Source organism: Calidris pugnax, unplaced genomic scaffold, assembly GCF_001431845.1.
Source record: "Calidris pugnax isolate Ruff unplaced genomic scaffold, ASM143184v1 scaffold31, whole genome shotgun sequence".
Lineage (NCBI taxonomy): Eukaryota > Metazoa > Chordata > Aves > Charadriiformes > Scolopacidae > Calidris > Calidris pugnax.
This window is the reverse complement of record NW_015090786.1, coordinates 8,162,321-8,185,832: the sequence shown is the minus strand read 5'-3', so window position 1 is coordinate 8,185,832 and position 23,512 is coordinate 8,162,321. Positions and strand designations below refer to the sequence as shown.

The 23,512-nt window shown below is 38.5% G+C and overlaps 1 protein-coding gene across 2 annotated transcripts in view; it reads right to left on the bottom strand.

Moving 5' to 3' along the window:
- SPTLC3 (serine palmitoyltransferase, long chain base subunit 3) overlaps positions 1–11,732 on the bottom strand; it is a 93,095-nt gene extending 81,363 nt beyond the window's left edge. The window contains exon 1 of one of the 2 annotated variants that reach the window (XM_014966340.1): positions 11,658–11,732. Coding sequence is in view for 1 of the 2 variants with exons in the window: in XM_014966338.1 (XP_014821824.1) it covers positions 3,231–3,344 (114 nt within the window). In the remaining variant the exon portion in view is untranslated. Of the gene's footprint in view, positions 1–3,230; positions 3,669–11,657 lie in introns of those variants that run through there. The other variant, XM_014966338.1, reaches the window with a different exon arrangement.
- Between the last annotated feature and the right edge of the window lie 11,780 nt (positions 11,733–23,512).

Here is a 23,512-nt window from a genome sequence, read left to right as displayed (position 1 = left end):
TCTCCTGGCAACTAGAGTTACATAAATAAATAGCTTAGCTATTGAATTGTGCTTTGGATAAAGACAGGTCCAGGTTACAGGTTCTGGAAGAATATAAAACATCTGCTTGTGTTATAAGCACTAATGAAGTGGAAGACATGGCTCATGACCCACTCTCCCAAAGCTGAGAGCTTACTGTGTGTGGCCCAACTTCCAATGAATGCAAGGATGCAACATGGTTAGTCCTGGTGTCCATTACGACACGGAAATCCATGCTATCAGCTACAATTGAGTGAGTCAGACTTAAAATAATCACGGGAGCTATTCAAACAAGCAGTCCCACCCCAAAGTGGCCTATCTCTTCCCCAAAAGCAACAGCTTCTCTTCTGGTAGGATGCTTCACTGCTGCTTTATCACTCAGCTACCTTCTTTCCTGTCCTTGGTATGCCACAGATCGCTTAGAGGCAAAGAGAGCCTCCCTACTCCCCCACATTTGATCATCCCTAATTACCTTCCCAAACCCATTAAACAAAACCCTTTCTTTGGAGACCTGGGGGTTTTGCTGTATCAGAATTGCTATTTCTGCCATGCACACACCGACACCTAAAATGTTCTTACATCATTAAGATGCAAAACACATTATTCCTGAGCCAGAGTTTTCAAAACCAGTGTTTCCAAAGCCAGCACTTCCTGAAGCCAGCATTTCCTGTGGGATCCCTGGAAAAAAAAGGGTTTATGGAGCTGATTTCTGCAAAGCCTGAAGTTCCAGTCAGTCAATTGTGTGCAACTATTGCTACATATTCCTGGCTTAATAGCCTTCACACTGTGCCAATGCCCTTGCTGGCATCATCTGCACCACCAGTTGCCTCTCTCAAACCAGAACACATCTCCCTCCTCCCCTTGCAAAGCAACACAGCTGTAACTAATCCCAAGAGTTTCAGAACTGCCACAAGTTTCAAGTGGCAGCATTATCAGTCACATCCCCTGAATATCCTAGCACTATATTTCCCCTCCTATGTAAGATGTTTAATGGTGAATTAATTTACTGAACAGATAGTAAAGCACATATACCTCTCTGTGTGTGTCAGAGCACTAAGGGAAATCAGGGCAAGGTGGAAAAGAGCACAAGAAGAGGAAGGGAGAAGGATGACTGGAATTATGACAAGCCTGAGTCTGGTTTCCTCGTGCACCCAGCTGCCATATTCCCTGCTCCTCAGATCCCAGCTATAGAGTGAGATGCACACCTCAGTGAGGTGAGGTGCTGCGAATACAAACACACTGAAAGACTGTGTGAAGTTGCACACCTACAGCAGCAGACCATGTAAACAGATCAGGTAGGAAGGAACAGTACCTGTTCCTGTAAAATAGGATAAAGCATAAGTACTGAACAGGGTGAGGCAGCTGGGGCGGGGAAACAGACCAGACAGGAATGGGGAGATTCCTACCAGGAATGAGATTCCTGGTTCGTACAGGACTCTTGTCTCTTATTGTTTCCGTCTCTCCCAATCTGTGTTTGAAGCAGGAAGAGAGGGGAAATGGAATGTAATTCAGAACAAGGTGCTAGACCCACACTTACCAAATCTGCCTTCGACAAGCCTTCTGAACTTTCTAAGGCTTCACTTCCTCACCACTTCCTCGGCTGTGGATGCTATTGGTTCAGAGCTTCTTTCACTTGTCACACAGCAGGGTAAAACCCTTTCTCCTCCAACCATACAGTGCTGGAAAGACTTCACTGATCCAGCAGGTACACCTAATAACATTTCCTTCATTTCTTTGCCACACCTTTCAGGACAATTTTTACTTCCTTTTTGCTCGCCCTCTGTAAAATCTACTTTATCTAGCCATGTCTTTCCTATTAAGGAGAAAATTCTAATCAATCCCCTCTTGGGAGTCTACTGCTTTCAGACCTGCTTATTTGCAGCAAGTTAACAATAACTGAATGGCAAGGCTTAGTCCTTGAAATTTGCCACTCAAACTGAAAGCAAAGATTTCAGACGTCATTGTGGCAAATAGTTAATATATAAAATTATGAGATATATGATAATGATGAAAATAATGAAATATGTGATATATAAAAGGATGCTACGGTAGGTTTCTGGAAGCAAATCCCAAGAAAAGCCTTTTCAATCATTGCACAAGCTTTTTCGCTTTCTTCATCCTACACAAGCCAATGATTGGGAAACACCCATACCAAGGGAGACACCTAAAGCCAGACAATCATTAAGCATGACACTGGGCGTGCCTCCATTAGAGTGCTAGGTGCATGACAGCCCCATTTAGACAAAGATAAAAGATAGCAGTTTATTTGTAAAACAGCGGAGCCCGCCACAGTTCTTGGCCAAAGCTTTCAACAGGCATGGTCAGGTGAGCGCTCAGGTTCCAAAGGAGACTTTCTCCATTCCCCTGTCCCCATCACACTGTGCTGTAAAGCCAGCCTTTTGCTAGTCACTACAAGATTTTCTACTAATGATCACATCAAGATCCAGAATTAGGACGCTTCAAGACAGACAATACGTTCCCACTCAGAGCAGGTATCACAGGCAATCAACATTTAAGATTTGGGGGCTTTTTTGGCAAAAGTATACCTTTTGGTTTGTGGTCCATTCTTTAGGACGCTACATGGCAACCGTTCTACAGAATGTTCACATAGGTGAGAGCGCTGGTTTCAAAGAAAGCAGCTTGAGAAAACAGTACATAAACTGACTTGGATTTTAAGCAGTGCAAGGTTGGAGAGCAGTCATCAGTAAAGTGCAGGCATCAGTTACACCAACCTTGCAGTAATGTAAACATCAAGAAAAGTCAGCTTCCCCTGTGCACATCTTTTTGTTGTTATACTTCTACAACAATAAATCACACTTTAAAAACCACTGAACACACACTTTAAGTTGATAAAACAGCTTTCTGCTAGCGATTAATATATCACAAAGTCAACTTCACCATCAGGTAAGCTTTAGAAGGAAACTACTACATTTAAGCGTGCATGTGTTTGATACAAACTAGAGGCCACTTAATCCACGGGACCAACACTATGTTGCATGAGCATTCACAACTCTCACTGCAGTTTAGGATGATAGAAAAAAAAGCAGCTTCGGGTCTCAAGATTATAAAACTTAACACACAGCCTAATCCATAGAACATACAACCTGCTCAATGGAGATTAAGACCGCCATAAAACTAGCTTAATAAGTAATGTTGCAACTACCTATTTGTTTTCAATATTGAGGTAATTAGGGTAAACAAATAAACCTTACCTTCGCTCCTTTAGTAATTCCATTTTTCTTATAGATTCCACTTTTTAAGAGGTTATTCTGTTTCTGATGATGATGATGTAGATGTCCATTGCAGACAGCACTGGGATTAGCCATCTGTTTAAATTAGTCAGATTCTCAGTTCTTAAGGGTGTCTCAGGTCTTTCTACTTTAAAAAAGACAGTAGGACGAGCAGATAAAGTCCTTGGTTAAGGCCTGAAAGGTATCCAACTGGTCTGTCAGGATTTTCCGGGATGAGAGGAGGAACTATCTTTTGCAATATCTTAGAAACTTAAAACTGTTTCTTTCATACACCTTCAGTCCCAGCAAGCTAGAACGCGAAATACATAGCAGGAGGTGTGCTCTTAAAATCTCCGAAAAATACTGCTCATTGCTGTCTATTGCATGAACACAGCTTCTATGAGTCAACAAGACTGCTGCAGCTATCAAGAAGTGGGTGGATTCAGAGGCGGAGACACTTAAAGATATATTACCTCTTAAATATCTCCCAGGGAGGAGCATGACATTTTTTTTCTCCTGATTACACTCAACGTAGAGCTACGTTACTCTATTTAGAGTAACAAAATGTTTTGAAAATTTAAACAGAGTAATCTTTAAAATTACATGGGTCACCCTTCTAGGAGTATAGTGACTGAAAAAAAAGAAAAAAGCATTTTACCGAGTAGAACAGAACAACTTTTTTTCTTTTTTTTTTTTTATCTCTTCTCATATAGGTAGCACAATAGACACAACATTAACCCTGAAGGAAACAGAAAGCATTTTAGTATTAAAATGAAATTTTATCTAGAGCTAGAAACAATACATTTGGCCCTATCCTACAGATGTGTGCAAATGTGTTTACTAGAGTGAACTGTTCCTTTAAACTCAGTTTGGCCCGTAATGGCATGCTGTTATAATTAATGGACTTTTATAAAGTTGATTAATTTAGTTTTAAAACAAGTCAGGCTTTAAACACATGTAAAACTACTAAGCAGGGCTAACATACATCCTTAAGACAAGAGTTTATTGATTGCGGAAATATATATATCGTCTTTGCTGAACCAAATTCTCACATTTCACATTTTAGTGGCAAAACATAAAAGTATAAGCATTCCTGGCAGCATTTGATAGAGTCTCTTCTTCCCCAAATAATTAAAATTCATGTGGAGACAGATTAAAGGAAAGCTGTATTATAATATCCATTTTGGAAAACAGTAAGGATGAAAGGCTGGTAGAATAAAAATACTCGGAGTGTTCTAATTCGAAAAAATTACTGTCATCTTGGCAATGAAATGTGATACACAGAAAAAGCAGCCTACAACTTGAGTATTTTGAATGCGAGAGACTAAATGTTAAATGAACCACTGTGAAAATATACAGGGAAACACGTTGCATTGGTTTTGAAAAATTGTCTTGCTAAAATGTATTTTCTCCTTTGAAGTGATATGCCAAGTGGGATCTCTTCAATATGCTGCAAAACTTTTCATCCCTACCTAAGAAAAACCTGAACTGAACTATGTTAAAAAGAAATATCTGGGCATCTATCCTTCCTCATTTCACCTAGTTTCATACCACCCACTGGTCTGCAGAGACTTCCATTAAGATCTGTAGAAAACCTCCATGATGCACCATACAGTAGAACAACTGAAAAAGCAGTCCATCTCTAACTAAGTTTGATTTTTATATCACTGGAAAGTAGCCTTTTACTTACATATAGCAATTAATAAGACAGTAGCAGTTTTGGTTAAGAAAATATCCCCTTAACTGACTAAAATGACACAGAAACAGTAAAAGACCTAAATGTTTTGCTCAACAATTCCACCAGATCTCAAATTTTTTTGAGAGTTTTTTGAAAGTTTTATCTTTCTGATGTTTTTCCTAGGCAAGGTAACTCAATTATAGATTAATTGTGAATATGCAGTGGTAAGATAAACTGTCGGTCATGATAAGTGGCTAGAGTGTTTATGTTTGCAAGGAAAAGACTGAGATGAGGACAAGCCAGAAGCAGGTGGAAAGAACAGTCAGTAATGCTTCCCTCAATATCTCTCAGCTAAGGAACAAGATACTGTCCAGTGTGCTCTCTGCACCTGGCAACCCCCTACCACCAAGCAATATTCTTCATCTGGGAATTATTTCCTTGATTGTCACAGTAAATCAAAGATCTGTAAAACATGCCATCTGCTCAGTCAATTACTGATCATCTTGACCTTGTTGTGATAAAGATAAGACAAGAAAACTTATCAGAGTAGCATTTGTCTCCTTAACAGCTTGCAGTGTCTCAGTTACGACTGCAGGTACGCTCCCCAAGAGACTCAGCACCTTTCAGGGCACAAAGTGATACAATTAACATCTCATGTCCGTCTTATTCTTTTTTTTTCCATGAGGTTTATGAGGGAGTGGAATCTCTGATTAAAGAACAGTTCAGAAGATGCAAAAGTGCCAGGCTGTAAAAGTCTACACTTGTTCTCTATTTCAAGGCCCATAAAACACCAGTGTCCTTATATGAATAAAACAGAGAATTAAATATATCATATTAATTTTAATTTTCATTGTCTCTAACATTTAAGATCACAAACAGGCAGCACTTAAAAAAAGAGACTACATTAAGTCTAGATTTAAATGAGCAATTAAAAAAACCTCAGAGAACAGCTGTCCTTTTGGATTTATTTTAACCATGTTCTAAATGCTAGAGCTCACAAAACAAATACCACTAGGGGCTGAGTAAAATTCCTGCTCTGATTCCATTCAGAGAAAATGATTTATAGAAGGGATGAGTCTGGCAAAATACACACAGATGATCTGTGATATTTCTCCTGCAGAAAAAATGATGTTGAATTGTGCCCTTCAGAACTTCATCTTACTCAAAGCCATCTGTTACTCAGGCTTCTGTATCCATATCTATGATGCTGTCGATTAGTTGCATCTAAATCTATTACTCAAAAATAAAAGAGTCTACGCTGCCTGGACACTGGAGGAATGATTCAATAATTGTGTACATTTCAACACCAAAACCATTGCCAGCTGCCTCTTGTTATCATTCTGGGAAGCGGGAGGAAAAAAATTATTATGCTGACTGTACAGGAACTGTGTGTATTTAACTGGAGGGGACCCCCATCCTACTAAGATCATATGCAGGCCTCACTTCAGTGGCTTGGGTGCTGGTTACCCTAACAAAGTTACCCTTCACACATTGGCAAGAAGATGGTGAATTCCTAAGGTTACTAGGAGGCCACAAAGCACATTCTACATAGATGCTAGTAAAGTCTGTAAGACATAGCTACTATTACTATAAATCTGTAGGAAAACCACCAATGAATTCCCAGGATCTAGGTTTTATTTCTTGCTTTATCATTATGATGTTAATGCTAAGCAGTCCCTCAGTATCTGAAGGAAATCACTTTTCTGCCATGCACTGCCATTCTTACACAGGACAGGTTAAAAGGTTGACCTCTGCTGATGCACTCAAGAAATGGGGACAAAACCATCTAATCTTCCATTAGATTTTGGCCCAGTCAGAACATTTCATGTCATTAGAGTGGCAAGGTCCCCATTTATAATAGCGCTACTGCATTCCCTACTGATAAAAAAAGTACATGTTGCAATAAAGCATGAGAGCTGATCCCCAGAAACCTGTCATGTCATAAGCCAGAAGGATTTCCACAGGATTCCTTCTCATCCCAGAGAACAGTTAGTTACGGCATAGTTGTGAAATGGTCTTGCAATCCAGTTGCAAGATCTTGGCAATTTCAGTTCATGACAGATGCAAATTTACATGCCACATGAAACAATAAGGATCTAAGCAAAGACACCTACTGGCTTCACGCTTATTTTCACTGGACAGACATCAGTGTCAAACCAGAGCTGAAAAAAAATGAGCGCCTAACTCTACTCCTTTGTTAAAAGTTATGGTTCTAATAATATTTTAATTAGCTGCAGAGCATGTCGCAGTAGTGGAGTACAGCTAAAAAGCCCTCTTCTTCTCTTAATCACTTCTCTTACCACAGAAGTCAACCCTCATAAATTCTGTATACCGTTGGTAATTTATTCTCTGATTAGGATCCCAGTACGCCTGGTATCTATGGTGGACACATGGATATTGGACACAATTCCCGCCTTGGATGTGTAAATGACTTATGATATAGCAACATGAACAAATAGGGAGATACTGTAACAAAACAACATAAATATCAGCCAGGTATCAGCTGGCCGATCATCTCCCTGGATGGCTTTGCAGATTCATCCAGATTCCACCAGCACTTGCTATAGGCTAAAGTTCCTAAATGTTCACATGGAAAAACCCCTAAATCCATGTTTGCTGTTCTAAACTCCATCTAGCCAATATGTATGTGGGAAAGAGTAGGGATATCACCCTATACCTGACGCAAAACTGCACACCAACAGGGATGGATCCCCCCCAAGTGCCCTTACACAACTTCCCCTTGAAGGATATACAAAATGCTTTGAAATTGGTCAGGAAATAATCCTAGAGCATCTCAGAACCAAGACCTGTGGCACAGGCAGATGCATGCAACCAGCATTGCAACAGAGAGGACATGGTACAACAGGCAGGACTCCTCCAGCTCTGGCAGGTCCATGCACCACATGCAGAGCCTGGGGCTGGGACAGCTGCCTTTTGTCACCTCTGCAGTCTGGGAGCTGCAGGGGAGAGAAGGGCACAAATGGGTGCCCAGGGGTGAGGCAGAGGGGTCTATATGCTCTACTTCAGTTACATCACGTATCAGTGGCTGGGAAGCTCAACCACATGGAAAATTCGCACATTTTACAGTTGTATGAAATTCTAGAAGAGAGGCTGCAAGATGTCCACAACAGGAAGGTCATGCCGACAAGGTGGTCTTGCATCACTTAAAAAATAAATTTCCTTGAATTTTCTGCAAAATGTTCACACCCTGGCAGGAAAAGCCTAGCCAGAGATGGGGGCACAGGTGCAAGAAGCCACGTCCAGCTACAAAAGCTGAGGTAGCCCTAGGAACCAAGAGCCAGGAGAGCAGGCAAGGACTCAGATGGTGCAGTCTGACATGCTTACAGCTGCTGCACCGTAGCCTCTTGTTGGATCCAAATGTTGAACACACAGATTAGACTTACAGAGTCATTTGATTGCTTGTTATAAAAACCTTTCTAGGTGAAGCAAGAATACCAGTTTAGCAATTTTATCCTGTCAGCATGTACAAATGACTACTGCGTGTTAGGAAGCAACTTTTTTTCCCCTACTTATGTAAACTCCTTTAAGTTTTGCTCTACAAGTATAGATCACCTTGAGTTTTCCTCAACATTGCTCCTGTTCTAAGGGACATGGAGGTTGCCATTCTGCTGGCAGAGGTCCCTCCTCCACACCTCAGTCTGCAACTAAATCTTAGAAAGGATGGAGCCCTCTTTAAGGGCTAGTGGATGGAGAAGTCTCACTTTATAGCTTGAAACCTGATTCCAGGCTTCTCAACTGCATTGTTTTTCCCTAAGAGCCATTTTTAGAAAATTCACTGTGACTTGTGAACTACGTAAGAACTTCTTGGGGATCACGGATATAGGTAACTAAGGAAAGAAATCCTACTGTGCAAACTTGCAGTCTTTACACAGGATTCACAGTTGAGGGGTCTAAAAGAAATTGAAAATTTCATTTGGTGCATTATGAAGCTACAGTATTCGATACAACTGTCTTGCATTGAAAAAACTTTAACTGATTTTTTTTTTTCCTAATGGGCCTTGAAAATTTGTTATTATTATAGCAACAGCCCAGATGGATTTGTTGATTTTTAATCACAGAGGAGGGACATTACTAGCCTACTTTCAGGCTTCAAGAAGTAGCACAACAGTATGTTTGTGTGAGAAGTCACATTCACATAGGTGCACGAAGAGAGCACTTCCACAAAGAAAATAGGAAATTCTACATTTTTCAAGCAGTTGGCAGTTTCTGCCCCCTCCCCGCCACGTGATGTCCCCGCCTCTAAAAAGAAAAAAACAACACCTAGTCTATAAGCCCCCCAAAATCCACCTCTGGGCAGCCCAGAACAGGTGTCACCTTTGAAACCTGACACACCTCATTAATTCTCTCCAGTTCTTTCTTTGATGGGTGGCCCAAGGGAAGCTCTTGGGAAACAGCATGAAGCAGGCAGAGACTTGATCTTTTACATTTTCCATCTGAATTTCATCTGTATTGCTTTATCATCGCAATTGATTTGTTTCTCTCTTTCTTTCCTTTCAACAGATTTTTGTGGATAGGCCCTCATTAATACACAAAGAGCTTTTGGCCTTCACCCATTCTGCTTGCCCACAAAATTGTCAGTGGGCTCAGAATAAAACAACAAACCACCACCAACACACACAAAGTAGCCACTGAAAATTTTGAGAATTCATATTGGATGGCACTGATAAAAAACGTTTGCATGGGTATAAGGAAGGGAAGGGATTTCCAGTTACGATCACAGGCTGGCAGCAAAGTAATGATATATATATATATGAGTATTTATTGGGAATCAAAGGTTTACTTTGATGTTGAGTAAAGTCACTGAACTGGTCAGAGGATGAAATCTACAGAACACAAGCGTAAATCAATACACTCATTGAAAAGATGTGGAGAACTAGGTGCCCTGTATGAACACTTGTTAGACCACCCAGGCTGGCAGTCCCATACACTTTCAAAAACTTTTCTTTGGGCTTTTAACTCCTGTGAAAACAGAGGTGAATTCAGTTTAACAACTTGATTACACTAACTATGGTCATGAAGGGATCAGAAAACTTTTCAAGAACAAATGACCCTCCTTATCTCAGAACCTGTTGGCTTAAGGGACTGAAAAGAAGTGCCAGTGAAAGAAAAGATTTTTTGAAAATATCGCTGCTGAGAGAAGGATGAAGTGCTAGTAATTTAAATGAAGATACGTTCTACTAATGGTTCGTTTTGAGGAGAAAGTTTCCTCACACCTACATGAAAATATGTGATTTCAAAGGGAAGCTCAAACATCGCTGATGAGGACAGATGCTCTACTTATGCTGCTTGCACACCCCTGGCACAGATCATGTTCTGAATTTGGCTTCCCACCAGCTCTATGTCTTTCATTTCAAAGTTGTTGTAGGCTCTTCAGAACAAAGCTCTCATTTTACATATTGAACTTAATGGAGCTCCGATCACACCTCCAAGTGTTTATATAATACTGGAAATAAATTTTCTTGAAAAGCAGAATAAACTACAGCAGAGAATTTCCAAACTTTCATATTTGAGGGACTATTTAAATCCTTAGCACAAGAATTACAAGTTTACATTTTTCCACTCACAGTACAAAGGCTTCAGGCAGATAACCTCAAAGCTGCTGGAGCAGACAAGAGTGAAAGAGATAAACAGTTCATCACTTGTACAAGGGGTGATCGGAGTTTACCCACATCTCACTTTCCAATCTGAATAAAACAGTCAATTTTATTCACTATTTATTAAGCAAGTAATTTTACTTATTTTAGAGGCTTTTGTTTGTTTGTTGGGGGTTTTGTTGTTTGTCTGGTTGTTTGTTTTCTCGTTGTTTTGTTTTTTCAAGTCCAGTATTGTGAATACTACTATTCCTTCCTAACTATATGTACACCTCTGACAAAAAAAAAAAAAAGGTGTTAACCAGGTCACAGAATAAATTTCATAAAGATTCACACCAATAAATATGAATCTTTATATACCAAAAAGCTTATATTTTGTGTTCTAAAACAACCTTTACCACAGGCCCTACTAAAAAAGCTCAAAAAATTTCCTTTTTTGTGGAACAACAAAATCTGCATCTCCTTGTTCTTTCATGATATACAATAAGATGACAGAAAAACAGCTGCAAGCTGTAAACATATAATATACTGTCCCCCTGCTTTCTTAAACAATATTATCAGAACTTGTTCTCTGTGTGTACCCAGATGCCAATCAGCTGCAAGTACTCACAACATTAGGAATTTGTTGGGATTTTTGATATATGGTACACACATCTGCTTAGGAATCTGTACACACCCCCGGGACATTTGTGGCACCTGACACTTGAATCTCCTTGCAAGGATTAAGACTTTATAAATTGCTCAGCTGATACAGTTTGTCCTTATGATACAAAACCAAAAAATATCTGACTGGAATGTCCTTGCCAGACAAAACCAACAGTAATACAGAAAACTGGATCTAGACAAAAAGAATAACAGTACAGTAACTAAGAGTATGCTGCAAAAATACAGCAGTAAACACCAGTCTAGTTATCCCTTTTGCTCTAGCTTGTTCCACTTACTATATTCTTACCTAGCATTCGATCATAAAGTCAAATCTGCAATTCTCACTCCTTAAATGAAAAACTTCTTCATGTAGCTAGAAGTCAATAGAACTACTCATCCAAGCCAAAGGCTGGAAGAAATTTGCAAGCACCAGGTAGAAACAAAACCACTTTCTTGGGACATTTTTCTACTGACCTCTTTCACCAGCAACGTGATCCGTAGCCGTGTAACCTCTGTAGCTGACCAAGGCAGATTTCAGCCTATTTTTCCAAGACCTCCTGCCAGTCAGGCTAATTTGTTTGCTGGGCTCCATAATTTGGAATGAGCCAGTGTGGTATTGTCATTGTTTCCAGTCATTGACGTGATGAATGGAGCAGGGACAGCTCTGTGCCATCTGTTGCTTCTCTGTGTCATCACCACATCAATTCAGACAAGTCCTTCTGAGCTACAAACATCTGGAACATTAAGACAACTGATACTTAACTGGGAAGACAAATTTCATTATTATTATTAATAATACTGAACTAAAAGACATAGCTTTAACCTATGTTTAATGATGAAATGTCAGTCTCTGAACAGGAAACTAAGAAGTGATTTCACGCAAAGCTGAAAGGTTATTCCTCATTGTTCTTGTAACATAATTGATGTTTCTGAAGCGTGAGACTTATACAGACCCAGATGAGAACTAGTAATGCTACCCAGTTTAAAAAAAAAAAAAAAAAAAAAGTAGCATTGCAAAATGTCCAAAATACATTTTTTAATCTAACAATCAGTGGCTACGTTTTGTAATTCTTACTCATTCAAAAAGCACTTCATGTGATTAGCCACAGTGAGGTCAACAGCCCTAACTCATCCAAGTAGTAGTTATGCTTCAACGTATTTTTATTAGCATTACTAAATTTGGTGACATGATATAGTAGATTATTTGCCTTCCCCATTACCAATGAACTAATGATTTCAAGACGTGAGACACAATATGATTACTGTGTGTTATCCATAGTCTCATTTCCTGTTTTCATTGTTTATAGCTTTGTTATTCATCAGTTCTATCCATCCTATCTCTTAGGGAAACACAGGTTGAGAGAGAAAAGAAAATAATTCTGTGTTTATTACCAGCTCTTACGATAAAAGAGCTGGTACTAAGTTGCCTTACAAAACCTAAAAATTTTTCATTCAAATGCCTCATGATACTTTACTATGGTTGACATTAGTTATTCTTACAACAACAGTTTCAGCCACAAGATTTTCATTAAACACACTCATATTCTTACAGGAAGCTAGTTTATGATTGGAGTCTTTTACCTGTCATGCCAAGACACCAGAAAACCAAAGTTTCTTTCCTATGATGTTTAGTCATTTTCAGATTTCATGAAATCTCTAATTTTAATATTAAGCAAAGTAGGTTTGAGAGACCTCAGTAAGGAACTGGCATCAAGGGTTGCTTTTTTCCCGCCTCTACCGTCCTCTTTCGCGACAAATCCCTATGTCAAACCAAGTAGCATATTTTATCTCACTGGAGAAGGCTGGGCAAGTTGGGCCCTAGAATACTTGTAGCCAGGCTTCACTCCACTCCCCAGCTGGTTGCATTCATCCTGTAGCATGGGAGGTGACTACATCTATGTTTAGCAGCCTACTGCTTGCAGATTTCAAAGCAACCTTTCCTATACGTGAGACTGTAACCCAGGACAGAGTTCTTGTGCTGCTTTTTCCAATGCTGCTAAAATTTCAAGCTTTTAAGCAATCAGCTACAACTTGCTCTTGTGCACCATATGGAGTTAATTAGTAGAACAACAAAACAATCAATTAGTTTCTTAATTAGTTTTACTAAGAAATGATAACAAACACAAACAATTTATTCAAACAAATGCCTGGACCACAATGATAGTTTAATGGCCCCTGTGAAACTGGCTCCACGCTGAGCCCCTTAGTGTTACTTTGATTGATTTTGAAGATATTAAGGGCAAATGTTAGCTTTGGTCCAGCCAAAATGTTTTATCAGTATGATCAATTATTTACAGTATTAAAACACAGAGAGAGAAATAGTAATGCTTCCCAATTTAAAAAAAAAAAAAAAAAAAAAGTAGCATTGCAAAATGTCCAAAATACATTTTTTAATCTAACAATCAGTGGCTACGTTTTGTAATTCTTACTCATTCAAAAAGCACTTCATGTGATTAGCCACAGTGAGGTCAACAGCCCTAACTCATCCAAGTAGTAGTTATGCTTCAACGTATTTTTATTAGCATTACTAAATTTGGTGACATGATATAGTAGATTATTTGCCTTCCCCATTACCAATGAACTAATGATTTCAAGACGTGAGACACAATATGATTACTGTGTGTTATCCATAGTCTCATTTCCTGTTTTCATTGTTTATAGCTTTGTTATTCATCAGTTCTATCCATCCTATCTCTTAGGGAAACACAGGTTGAGAGAGAAAAGAAAATAATTCTGTGTTTATTACCAGCTCTTACGATAAAAGAGCTGGTACTAAGTTGCCTTACAAAACCTAAAAATTTTTCATTCAAATGCCTCATGATACTTTACTATGGTTGACATTAGTTATTCTTACAACAACAGTTTCAGCCACAAGATTTTCATTAAACACACTCATATTCTTACAGGAAGCTAGTTTATGATTGGAGTCTTTTACCTGTCATGCCAAGACACCAGAAAACCAAAGTTTCTTTCCTATGATGTTTAGTCATTTTCAGATTTCATGAAATCTCTAATTTTAATATTAAGCAAAGTAGGTTTGAGAGACCTCAGTAAGGAACTGGCATCAAGGGTTGCTTTTTTCCCGCCTCTACCGTCCTCTTTCGCGACAAATCCCTATGTCAAACCAAGTAGCATATTTTATCTCACTGGAGAAGGCTGGGCAAGTTGGGCCCTAGAATACTTGTAGCCAGGCTTCACTCCACTCCCCAGCTGGTTGCATTCATCCTGTAGCATGGGAGGTGACTACATCTATGTTTAGCAGCCTACTGCTTGCAGATTTCAAAGCAACCTTTCCTATACGTGAGACTGTAACCCAGGACAGAGTTCTTGTGCTGCTTTTTCCAATGCTGCTAAAATTTCAAGCTTTTAAGCAATCAGCTACAACTTGCTCGGAGACTAGTGATGTCCTTCAGTTCCAGTGCTTTCCCTGTAGCTAACAGACATCTAAAACAGTCTTTTACCTTAAGTATTTCTTTTCCTTACCTGCTATTCACTATGCTGGCAAACAGCAGCTGGTGTCATAGCTTCACTGCAACACTAATGTAGTTTCTTCACGTAAGGTTTCCTTATCTTCCTTTTCTTTGCTGGAGGAAACCATGCTAAAAATAGAACAGAGGTGACTCAAAATTCTGACCGGGATAGGAAAAAATGGAATACTCAGCAGGGAAGGAGAGAACTGAGGGAAGGGGGAAGTTTAATAGACTCTGTTTTCATTGAAAACAGGTGTATAGAGGAAATGGATAGAGCAGGGACTGAGAATTGTCAGGAGAAATTCTGGAGATCGAGGTTTACTATCATACTTCTGTGAAAGAAATATGAGGAAAAAGGCCTTTCCTTCTCACAGCAACTGCCATGCTTCGAACTCCAACCTTTCCCTTGACAGGTCCAGCAGCTGATTTAGCTCTTAAGATTTCTAGTCCTGGTAATGGAGACAGCTAAGCCATGGCCATTTTACTGCCCCAGCTGCTGCAGACTGCCTCTTTTACATGATATTTAAGGCAGTCATTAAGCAGATCTGTCAGAAGCACTTGGTTTTGGAGACTAGTTTCTATAGTCCTATGAACTTACATCAATAGAATTATTAGAGTATGGGCTACTTCTTGTCACATAAGAACTTCAGAATTCTGATACTGTTTTTAAGCCTTTTAAAGCAGTGTGAAGATTACATCTTTATCCCTAGATTTCCAAGGCCAGGAGATATCACTAATCTTGAATCACTAGATTCAAGATTAGTACAATCTCACTCAGTTTGGTGCCTTCCTAGTTCATAGTCTGATGCTCTGGTAATGATCTGGGTTTGACTAAAGGATCTCTCAAGAAAATTCTCTGATTTAACCTGAATTCCTCAACAATGGAAAATGTAATACTTTAGCAGTATGTTCAGCATTTTCCAAGTCCAGATTTTGATGTTTAAAATAAAGACACAAACACATACACAAAACTAGTAGTTTAATGTAAAAACAAAATCTAGAAAGAAAAAAACCAAATCCTGTGATAACTCAACAATGAGTCATGGCCCTCTCCCTAAAAAGATACATGTGTCTCTACAGAACTCTGTTGATTCCAGGCATGATGTCCAGGTTCAGATTTATACCCAGATAGACCAATTGCTTGTATTCTTACTAGCTTGATTCATCGTGTCCTAGTTAAACTTGTCAAGAAAGTTAGCTATCCACCCTGACATCAAGCATGAAAAGTTTCTAACAAAACCCACCTTCAACATGATGCTTACGGCAATACTTTAACTTCAAGAAGCAATATAATTACAAATAAATCCCAGATTTCATATAGAACAGAACAGCAAACAAATAACACACATACTTCCTCTTTTCCATACATGCTTATTAGAATTGTCAGTGGACTTTACAAGAACTCAAAAAGTTCACTATCATGACCTTTTGATAGCACAGAACACTTTTTAATTAAGTTTTTTTATCTAACTAGTCACTCCCAGAATACCAGACAAAGCTTTTCTTGCAAACATCCCTGCCCTCATACGGTTACATACATACTTTAAGTATTTCCGATCAAATCAATGCAGCTGCTCACAGTGTAAAGGTGAGGCTGAGAATAATTGTTTATAAGATATGGAAAAATTCCTTACCATTCTTATAACATTTCTCATATCATGATTATTAAATGTGGTTACAGTTTGGATTCTAGTGAGTCATCTTTAAAGGGTTGCCATGGCCTTCCTAAGGCCACACAGCGTCCCCATCAGCAGCATCATCAATAAAATTCACGTTGTTTCGCTATCTTGTAATGGTAGGACATAGGTAATTATTACTGAGTTAACACCAGTAAAAAGCAAAGACTCTTGGGTTAACGCTAGCTGATGTGGCAACAGAAGCCAGGTTACTGCCTTGTTCAGTCTTTGATCAGACCCTCAGGGCATATGTGATGATGTTTGACCCTGATGGGAGTGTGTATTTTATCAAATACTGGGATTTCCCAAATCATTCGCAAGGACTATGAAGGTTTACTAATCAGTTCAAAGCTGCTTCTCTTAATATGTGTTTACTGGACTGACATTCGAGCTAGACACTGAGAGGATTCTCTTCCCACACTCAGCATTGCCAACTGGCACAGTTTTATCAATAGTCTAATGACATTTAATGTTTTCTCCTGTAGCTCTAGCTCCTGGAGCAATGGGATTTTGTGAGATTAGCTTTATACTTTTGTTTGTATGTTTGTTTGTTTGTTTGTTTAATGACTGTAGAGGAACACTTGAGTCAGTGCTTTTTGTGTTTTCATGTGTTCCTCTACAGGCACAAAGGCAACAACTTGGTGTCTTAATGAAAGCTGAGATTTTCAAATGACAAATGGCTGTGGGAACCAGGCTTCAAGATAAACAACCAATAGAGTGAGATCCATGTTGAACCTGAAGCCTTGGCAATTCTGGTTGTGCAGCATTTTGTAATATTTATTATCCTCTGGGACTGAGTTTCAGTGTTTCTTCCAATAAAATCAAGTTAATAAATTGCATTTTAAATTTTGAACTGACCTTCTACACTTCAATTTTATTTTCATAGCTTCGTTGCAGATAAGAAGCATTTCACATTACTATTTCTGCTGTCCAGGGAACTAAAATTGTATTTCATATAATGTTTCTATGTTTCAATATTTCTCTTGGGTCAAAGCCAAAACAGTTTAGAAGAGTTTTTTTCCTATTTAAACCCATTCTAGTTACCCTTTTTTTTTGTTTACCTTTTGAGTTTGTCTCTAGAGGGAGATGATCCCATAACCAACAGACCATTTTTGTAGTGGGAGACAGAAGTTCAAATTCTTTCACTGCTGGATTCAGAACAGAGATTCTCACCCCTTTTCTGTAGCAGGGACTTAAACCACTAGATTCACTGTCTTTCTTTCACTCTCCCACATTACAGCCAAATAAAATTTTGTTCATGTTCCCCTTAGGAATATTTTTCAGTGAAGCAGATGCAGAGGGATACAGAAGTAAGTATTGGTTTGGGAAAATACATTTAGAACTTCCCGAACCTTCTATTCCTTAGAGTTTTGTTGTACTTTCCATTTTTAGCAGTTTATAGCATATTTTAAAAAATAAACATAGTGTATTGTAAAATCAGTTATAAATCCACAGAATGTAGCATTCAAAAGTTCACTCCCTTTAATTGAAGATTATTTCAAATTTTTTTTGGAGGGCACTTTGCTGTGGCCCATTAGCATTGGGCTCAAAGGAGCCACTGAAATAACACATTGCAAGGTGTAGGCTCTTTGCTGTAGCTGTCCTGGTGCTCACTCTTAGCAGCCAAAGCTTCATAACCAGTAGGATTAATGTCACACAGATCTCAACATGGCACAAGCATTAACCAAAATCTGGAAGAGCACTTGTTATAGTCCTTTGGCATGAGTTATACTCCCAGAACTAGAACAAACATGAAGTGGAGGTTTTCCTGGCACACTATATGGCATCAAGATATTAGTGTAAGCAAATATACTGTGTTCATCAGCTTTTTACAGTTCCCAAGAACTTATCTAGTAAGATGTCACAGACATTAAGGCTCATTTTAATCTCTATCAAAAACTTGTTGTGTAGAACTGGAGGAATAAACTGCTCAGATGAATAAGCTTGTACTGACCTCTGATGGTTGTGAATGTGTATGAAACACGGTACTGGATTATTTGTGCTCCCTTAGGAGCTCCAGTGCTCTAATTAAAATAATGTTGACAAGACAAGAAAAAGGTCTTTTGAGATGGAAACAAAATGATTTATGAGGGAGTTGTGGGATTATTTTTGCTTTGCATCATCATTTTCTTTTGAAAGCATGGCGAAAATGTATACAATCCAAGTGTTTGCAAAAAAGTTATTTCCAACGGAAAGTCTGATTTTCTATCTTTCAGCTGTTTGGAAATGTCAAAATAAGGTTTTATTAAAACACCAATCCACCTTATTACTTCTTTATAAATGAGTTCATCTCATAGGGCAGAAAACATACGAAGCATGGAAAAACTACTGTCAAAATTTTCATGGCTGCTGAGTTCACAGTACATGATATTTCCAGATTCCTAGCAGACCTGACTCCTAGCACTGCTAAGCTGGGAGAAGCATGTGAACTTAAATCACTGTCAGGATGCTAGAAACTGTCCTGTGATCTTTGGAATGGACCCACCTGGGACACCAAAAAGGTTGACTGGGGCAGGGGAATAAGCTGCCTTCATTCTGGCAAGATTTTTCTCCTGAGGGTTTGTCCCTGTGGCAAAGTCTGATAATTTCTAAAACTTCATCCAGATATCTTATTAGCAGCAACTTTCAGCCTCTTTAGTGGAACTATCACCCTTTATTTAAAAAAAAGGAAAAAAGGAAGAAAAAAAAAAAAAAGGCAAATCCCCAACATATGGGTCTTGCGAAGACAGCCTAAACATGCCCCAAAAGCCAGCTAGAAGAGCTTTGGGAATGAAAGAGCCACGTGCCTAGGTTTCCTGTGTGGAGGAAGAAGCTGCAAACCAAATATCTACTTGACTATCTACCAAAGACTGTAGGAAAGAAACCACCTACATTTTGAGTCAGTCCAAACCAACCACATCTCACAAAAGCACAACGGCAGAAGTGCAACACAGTGTGTGTTATCAAAAAGTCTTTTGCCCATTTCAACAATATACCACTAATTTTTCAAGAAAATAACTTGGTTACCAGAATACGGTTCCTTTCTTAAAAAGTGGTATCTGCTCCCTCTACATGTTCAGAGTCACATTTGCTGACTTGGGTGACATGAGATATAAATTAAAAAGTGAGGATTGATTCTCTGCTTAGCTTAAATGGTTGAGGAGTGAGAGACTTTATTTCCTCTTGGTTCACCATGCTGCACAGAGCAAGGCAGAGCTGAGGAAACAGAAGGCCCTCCATTACAGCACAGGATGGGGCATATGGATGGTGATGAAATAAACACTTTGTATATGATAATTTCTTATCACTTCTACTTGTGTTACCTTGAATAGGCAGAGAGGTTCATGCAAGTCTAATAGAGGAGGTGATTTGGCCTCTTGTCCTGAAGTACTTCTGGTGGCATCAAGAGCTTGTTAGAGTGCTCCAAATCAACCGTGAACCACTCAAAGTAGAGGACTTGAATATTGACATCTGACCCAGTGTCGACTCTGTGCTCCATCTCAACTCCACATTCAGTACCCCAATACATACTGGCTGCCCCAGGAAATCTGTTCCAAAAAAAAAAAAAAAAAAAAAGCAATCTATATCAAAATCTTCAATATTTATAAAACATTGTTCCTGAACATTCAACATTACAGTGTTTGCAGAGATCCAGTACTACGGCATTGGAGTCAAGTAATGGTTCATAACTGATCCCACTAAACTGACACTCTGGCAGAGTTGGGATTCAGTGTAGAAACTGGGAGCCCTCTCACTTTCTCATGTTGAGTTAAATGTGGATGTTCAGCAAAGTCCTGCCAGTTGGGTTTTCATAGTAGATAGCACCAGGAATATTTAAAATTAAAAGAAAAAGAAAAAAAAAATGTCTTGGCCTCCATAATCAGTTTGTAAATTCTTTGGTCTGAAAGTTGAGCCCAAAGTCATTAAATTTGAGAGGAAGATTCCTGTTTGTTTTGGTGGCACACAATCAAGTCCCTGGAGCTCAAAAGCACAGTTGGGAATATGAAACCCGCTAAAGAATTGTTGGATAGTCTGACTTTTCAAAATTTTATTTTGTTCTAACTTTGGAGAAAAATTCATAATCTTGAAATACTAAACAGACTGGCAATTCTGAAATGCCTTTAATAATTTTATATTCAACCTCAAAACATAGCATAATATTCTGTCAAAAGAAAAGGAAATGATAAAGTGAAAACTAAATCAGAAAATGCAAACAAATCAATTCATTGATTTTTTTGAAACATTTACAAATGCATCTGTCAACGGTACAGTTGGGATGGAAATAATCCTGCAAAGAATTATTATTTTGATGAAATTACATTTTTCCAAAGGAAATATGAAGGCGGCGGTCTTGGCACAGCAATCCTGATACCCTAGACATTGCCAAAAGCCTTTCCTGAATTACAGAGGTTCAGTTCCTCTGCAGGGAAAGGGCAAGGAGAGTTTTATGCCAACTTCTTCCTGTTGATAAAGCAACAATTTTCAACAATTAAGAGACTGTTTCAGTGTTTGGTTTAAATTAGAGGAGCCTCATTACCGCACATGAAGACAGGACTTTAAAGGCTGAACTTGCCAGACTGGATCTGAAACCTTTTTAAAAGCTCTTGCTAATCACAGCTAGCTGGAACCTGATACTGAACAAATCGTTTTTATTCAAGAGCACCTAAAGTGGTCATTGACAAAACAAAAAAACCAAAAAAACAACAAAAACCTTTGGAGGAAAAACTCCCAGCATCCTCTCTGCACCTATTTCCACCTTCTTCAAGGCTTTTTAAGCTGCCAGAGAAGCAGGCTTTGGCAAAAATCAAGAACCTTCCTTGTCTGGTGTTTCAGAGACTTTTGTAGCTTACTGAAATATCACTACTTGTGAGCTTTAAACACAAGCAGGTGTGATTCCATGTAAGAAAGGATAGAGTAAAGTGGTCATAAAAGAACATGCTCTTACCTTACGCTATTTAGATTTTTGACAGGCAGGTCATATTATGTGCTATAAATTGAGTGAGAAAATACAGCTGGCTTAGCACAGCACAGTCCTTGGGTGAAGTCTAAAATCAACAGGAAAAGTACTCATTTGCAGATGAAGAAATAGAATATTGTGGGTGACTCAAGTCACAATTCCTTTTGCCAGAGAACTGTTGAAAAGTGCATAGACAGCAAGCACTGGTGGCTACCAAGCCTTTGAACTATAGCCTCCTCTCACATAGATACAGTGCAACATTCAAAAACCATTTAATTGCTTACTTTAGTAATAAAGGCATGTTAAGAGTGTCCTGAGAACACAGTGGATATATCTACATACTTTAAAATAAAAGACAGCATATATACACACACATATAAGTATACATCACCTGTGTTGGTTTTAATTTCTGCCATGGCTTGGATTATGCCAGGTGGACAGTGGATTAATGTGGAGCATCGTGATTCAGGACCAGAAATTCAAATGTACGTCTTCAATCACTGGAATGTCCTTAATACTGAAAATTATTTGAACAACCTAAAAAATTAATAAACATCTTGTGTAAATTAAGTGCCTGTTTAAATGACTTTTACAGTGAAGTACTACAAATGTATTACAGAACCTATAATTCACAGTTCATTATCTGGGATAATCATACAATTAGCAGGAAAATTGGCCAATGTATCAAAAATTTGATTATGTTTGTAAGCATTACATTAAATCCAACTTCTACGCACTTGAACTTCAGCTTCTGAACTGCCACTGTTAGCCCAGATCAATGCCATTGCAAGAGTGCCTATGATCAAACCTATACCTAAAACTTCTTCAAAGAAGATGAAAAATTTTCTTTTACCATTAAGCAGGGAAAATAAAACTAAATTCACAGTTAACGGAAGACTTTTCAGACTGGTGAGGCAGTAGGCTTTTCTAATCTATATTGGAAAGGATTGGACACTCATCAAGTTCTTCACCCTCTTTAGTAGAAATAAAAATCTTGCTAGTAATGTATTTTCTAGAGTATTTGAGCTGAAATACCTCAGGCACTTTGTTAACCTCAAAATTATGGTCAACCTTTGTGCTAAGTGACACTATGTGCTAGAAAGTTCTTTATTATACTATGGATCTCTTCAGGGCATTTGATGCAACTTAACTGGAATGTGGTTATTGGGTGATATTTCAAGAAAGGAATGGGTAGACAGATGAACTTTTAAGAAAACTGGTAAGAGATGTTTCCAAATTAGGGAAGCACAATACAGTAGGATATATCAATCAGTGTTAGTACCTAAAATAACCCAATATAACTTCTTCAATAGTATAATCAGGAAATTCTGGGTGCAGTGGGAATACAAAGCAATTTTTTTTTTTTATTTAGAGTGTTATACAGATTTTTGCCATTATGCAATGAAATAAGAAGTTGAGTGGCACCGGAATAGGGTCAGGATCCTAATCTATTAATTCACATTTGACAGAGAATAGAAACAATTAAATAAGAATCATGAGAAATTGAGTTTGTCTATATTAAGTGCAGGAGAGTAAGAAAATCTCAGGCTGCTGCTCAGGGGTGGAAGGATAAATTGTGCAGAGATATCAAATACTGTTCCTATATTACACCTGCTCCAGTAGACAGCAGCACAGGAAGCCCACAGCTGGATAAGCACTTTAGAAGTAGCTAAATCTGAGCAGGTACATCTGCTAAGGAAAACAGCAGAATGCCAAACCAGTGAATCAAATTGAAATACACAATTGAGTGATGAACCAGGAGAAGGAGAAAGCTTGCTTGCCTATGGGAAAAGATAAATTACTTCCAAGATAAGTATTGTACCATCTGTATTGTGATCTTCACACTAGCCTAACCTAGGAATGCTGCAGCTAAAACGATTCATTCATTGCTAAAGATGTGCTGTGTTTTAACTGGGGCGATTGGCACACACAAGGTTGTGTGAGGTTTAAAAAAAAAAAAAAAAAAAAAAAAAAAAAAAAAAAAAAAAAAAAATGTAGAATAAGGTGTGTCTCTACACTGCTAAAGAGCAAGGAAATACTTGTTTCTTCTAACTCTCCTGTTTTATGTAGGCAACTTGCAGCTGTTATACGGGTGCTTAAACAGAACTTGTGAAGAAGGTGAATTTCTGAGGCAGGAAATGCTTAGCTGTCTTGGGATTCCTTTTCTGAAGGTATGAATGTCATCATTTCCTCTTTTCTTTGGAGGATGTTAAAAAAAAAAAAAAAAAAAAAAAAGACAAAAAAAGG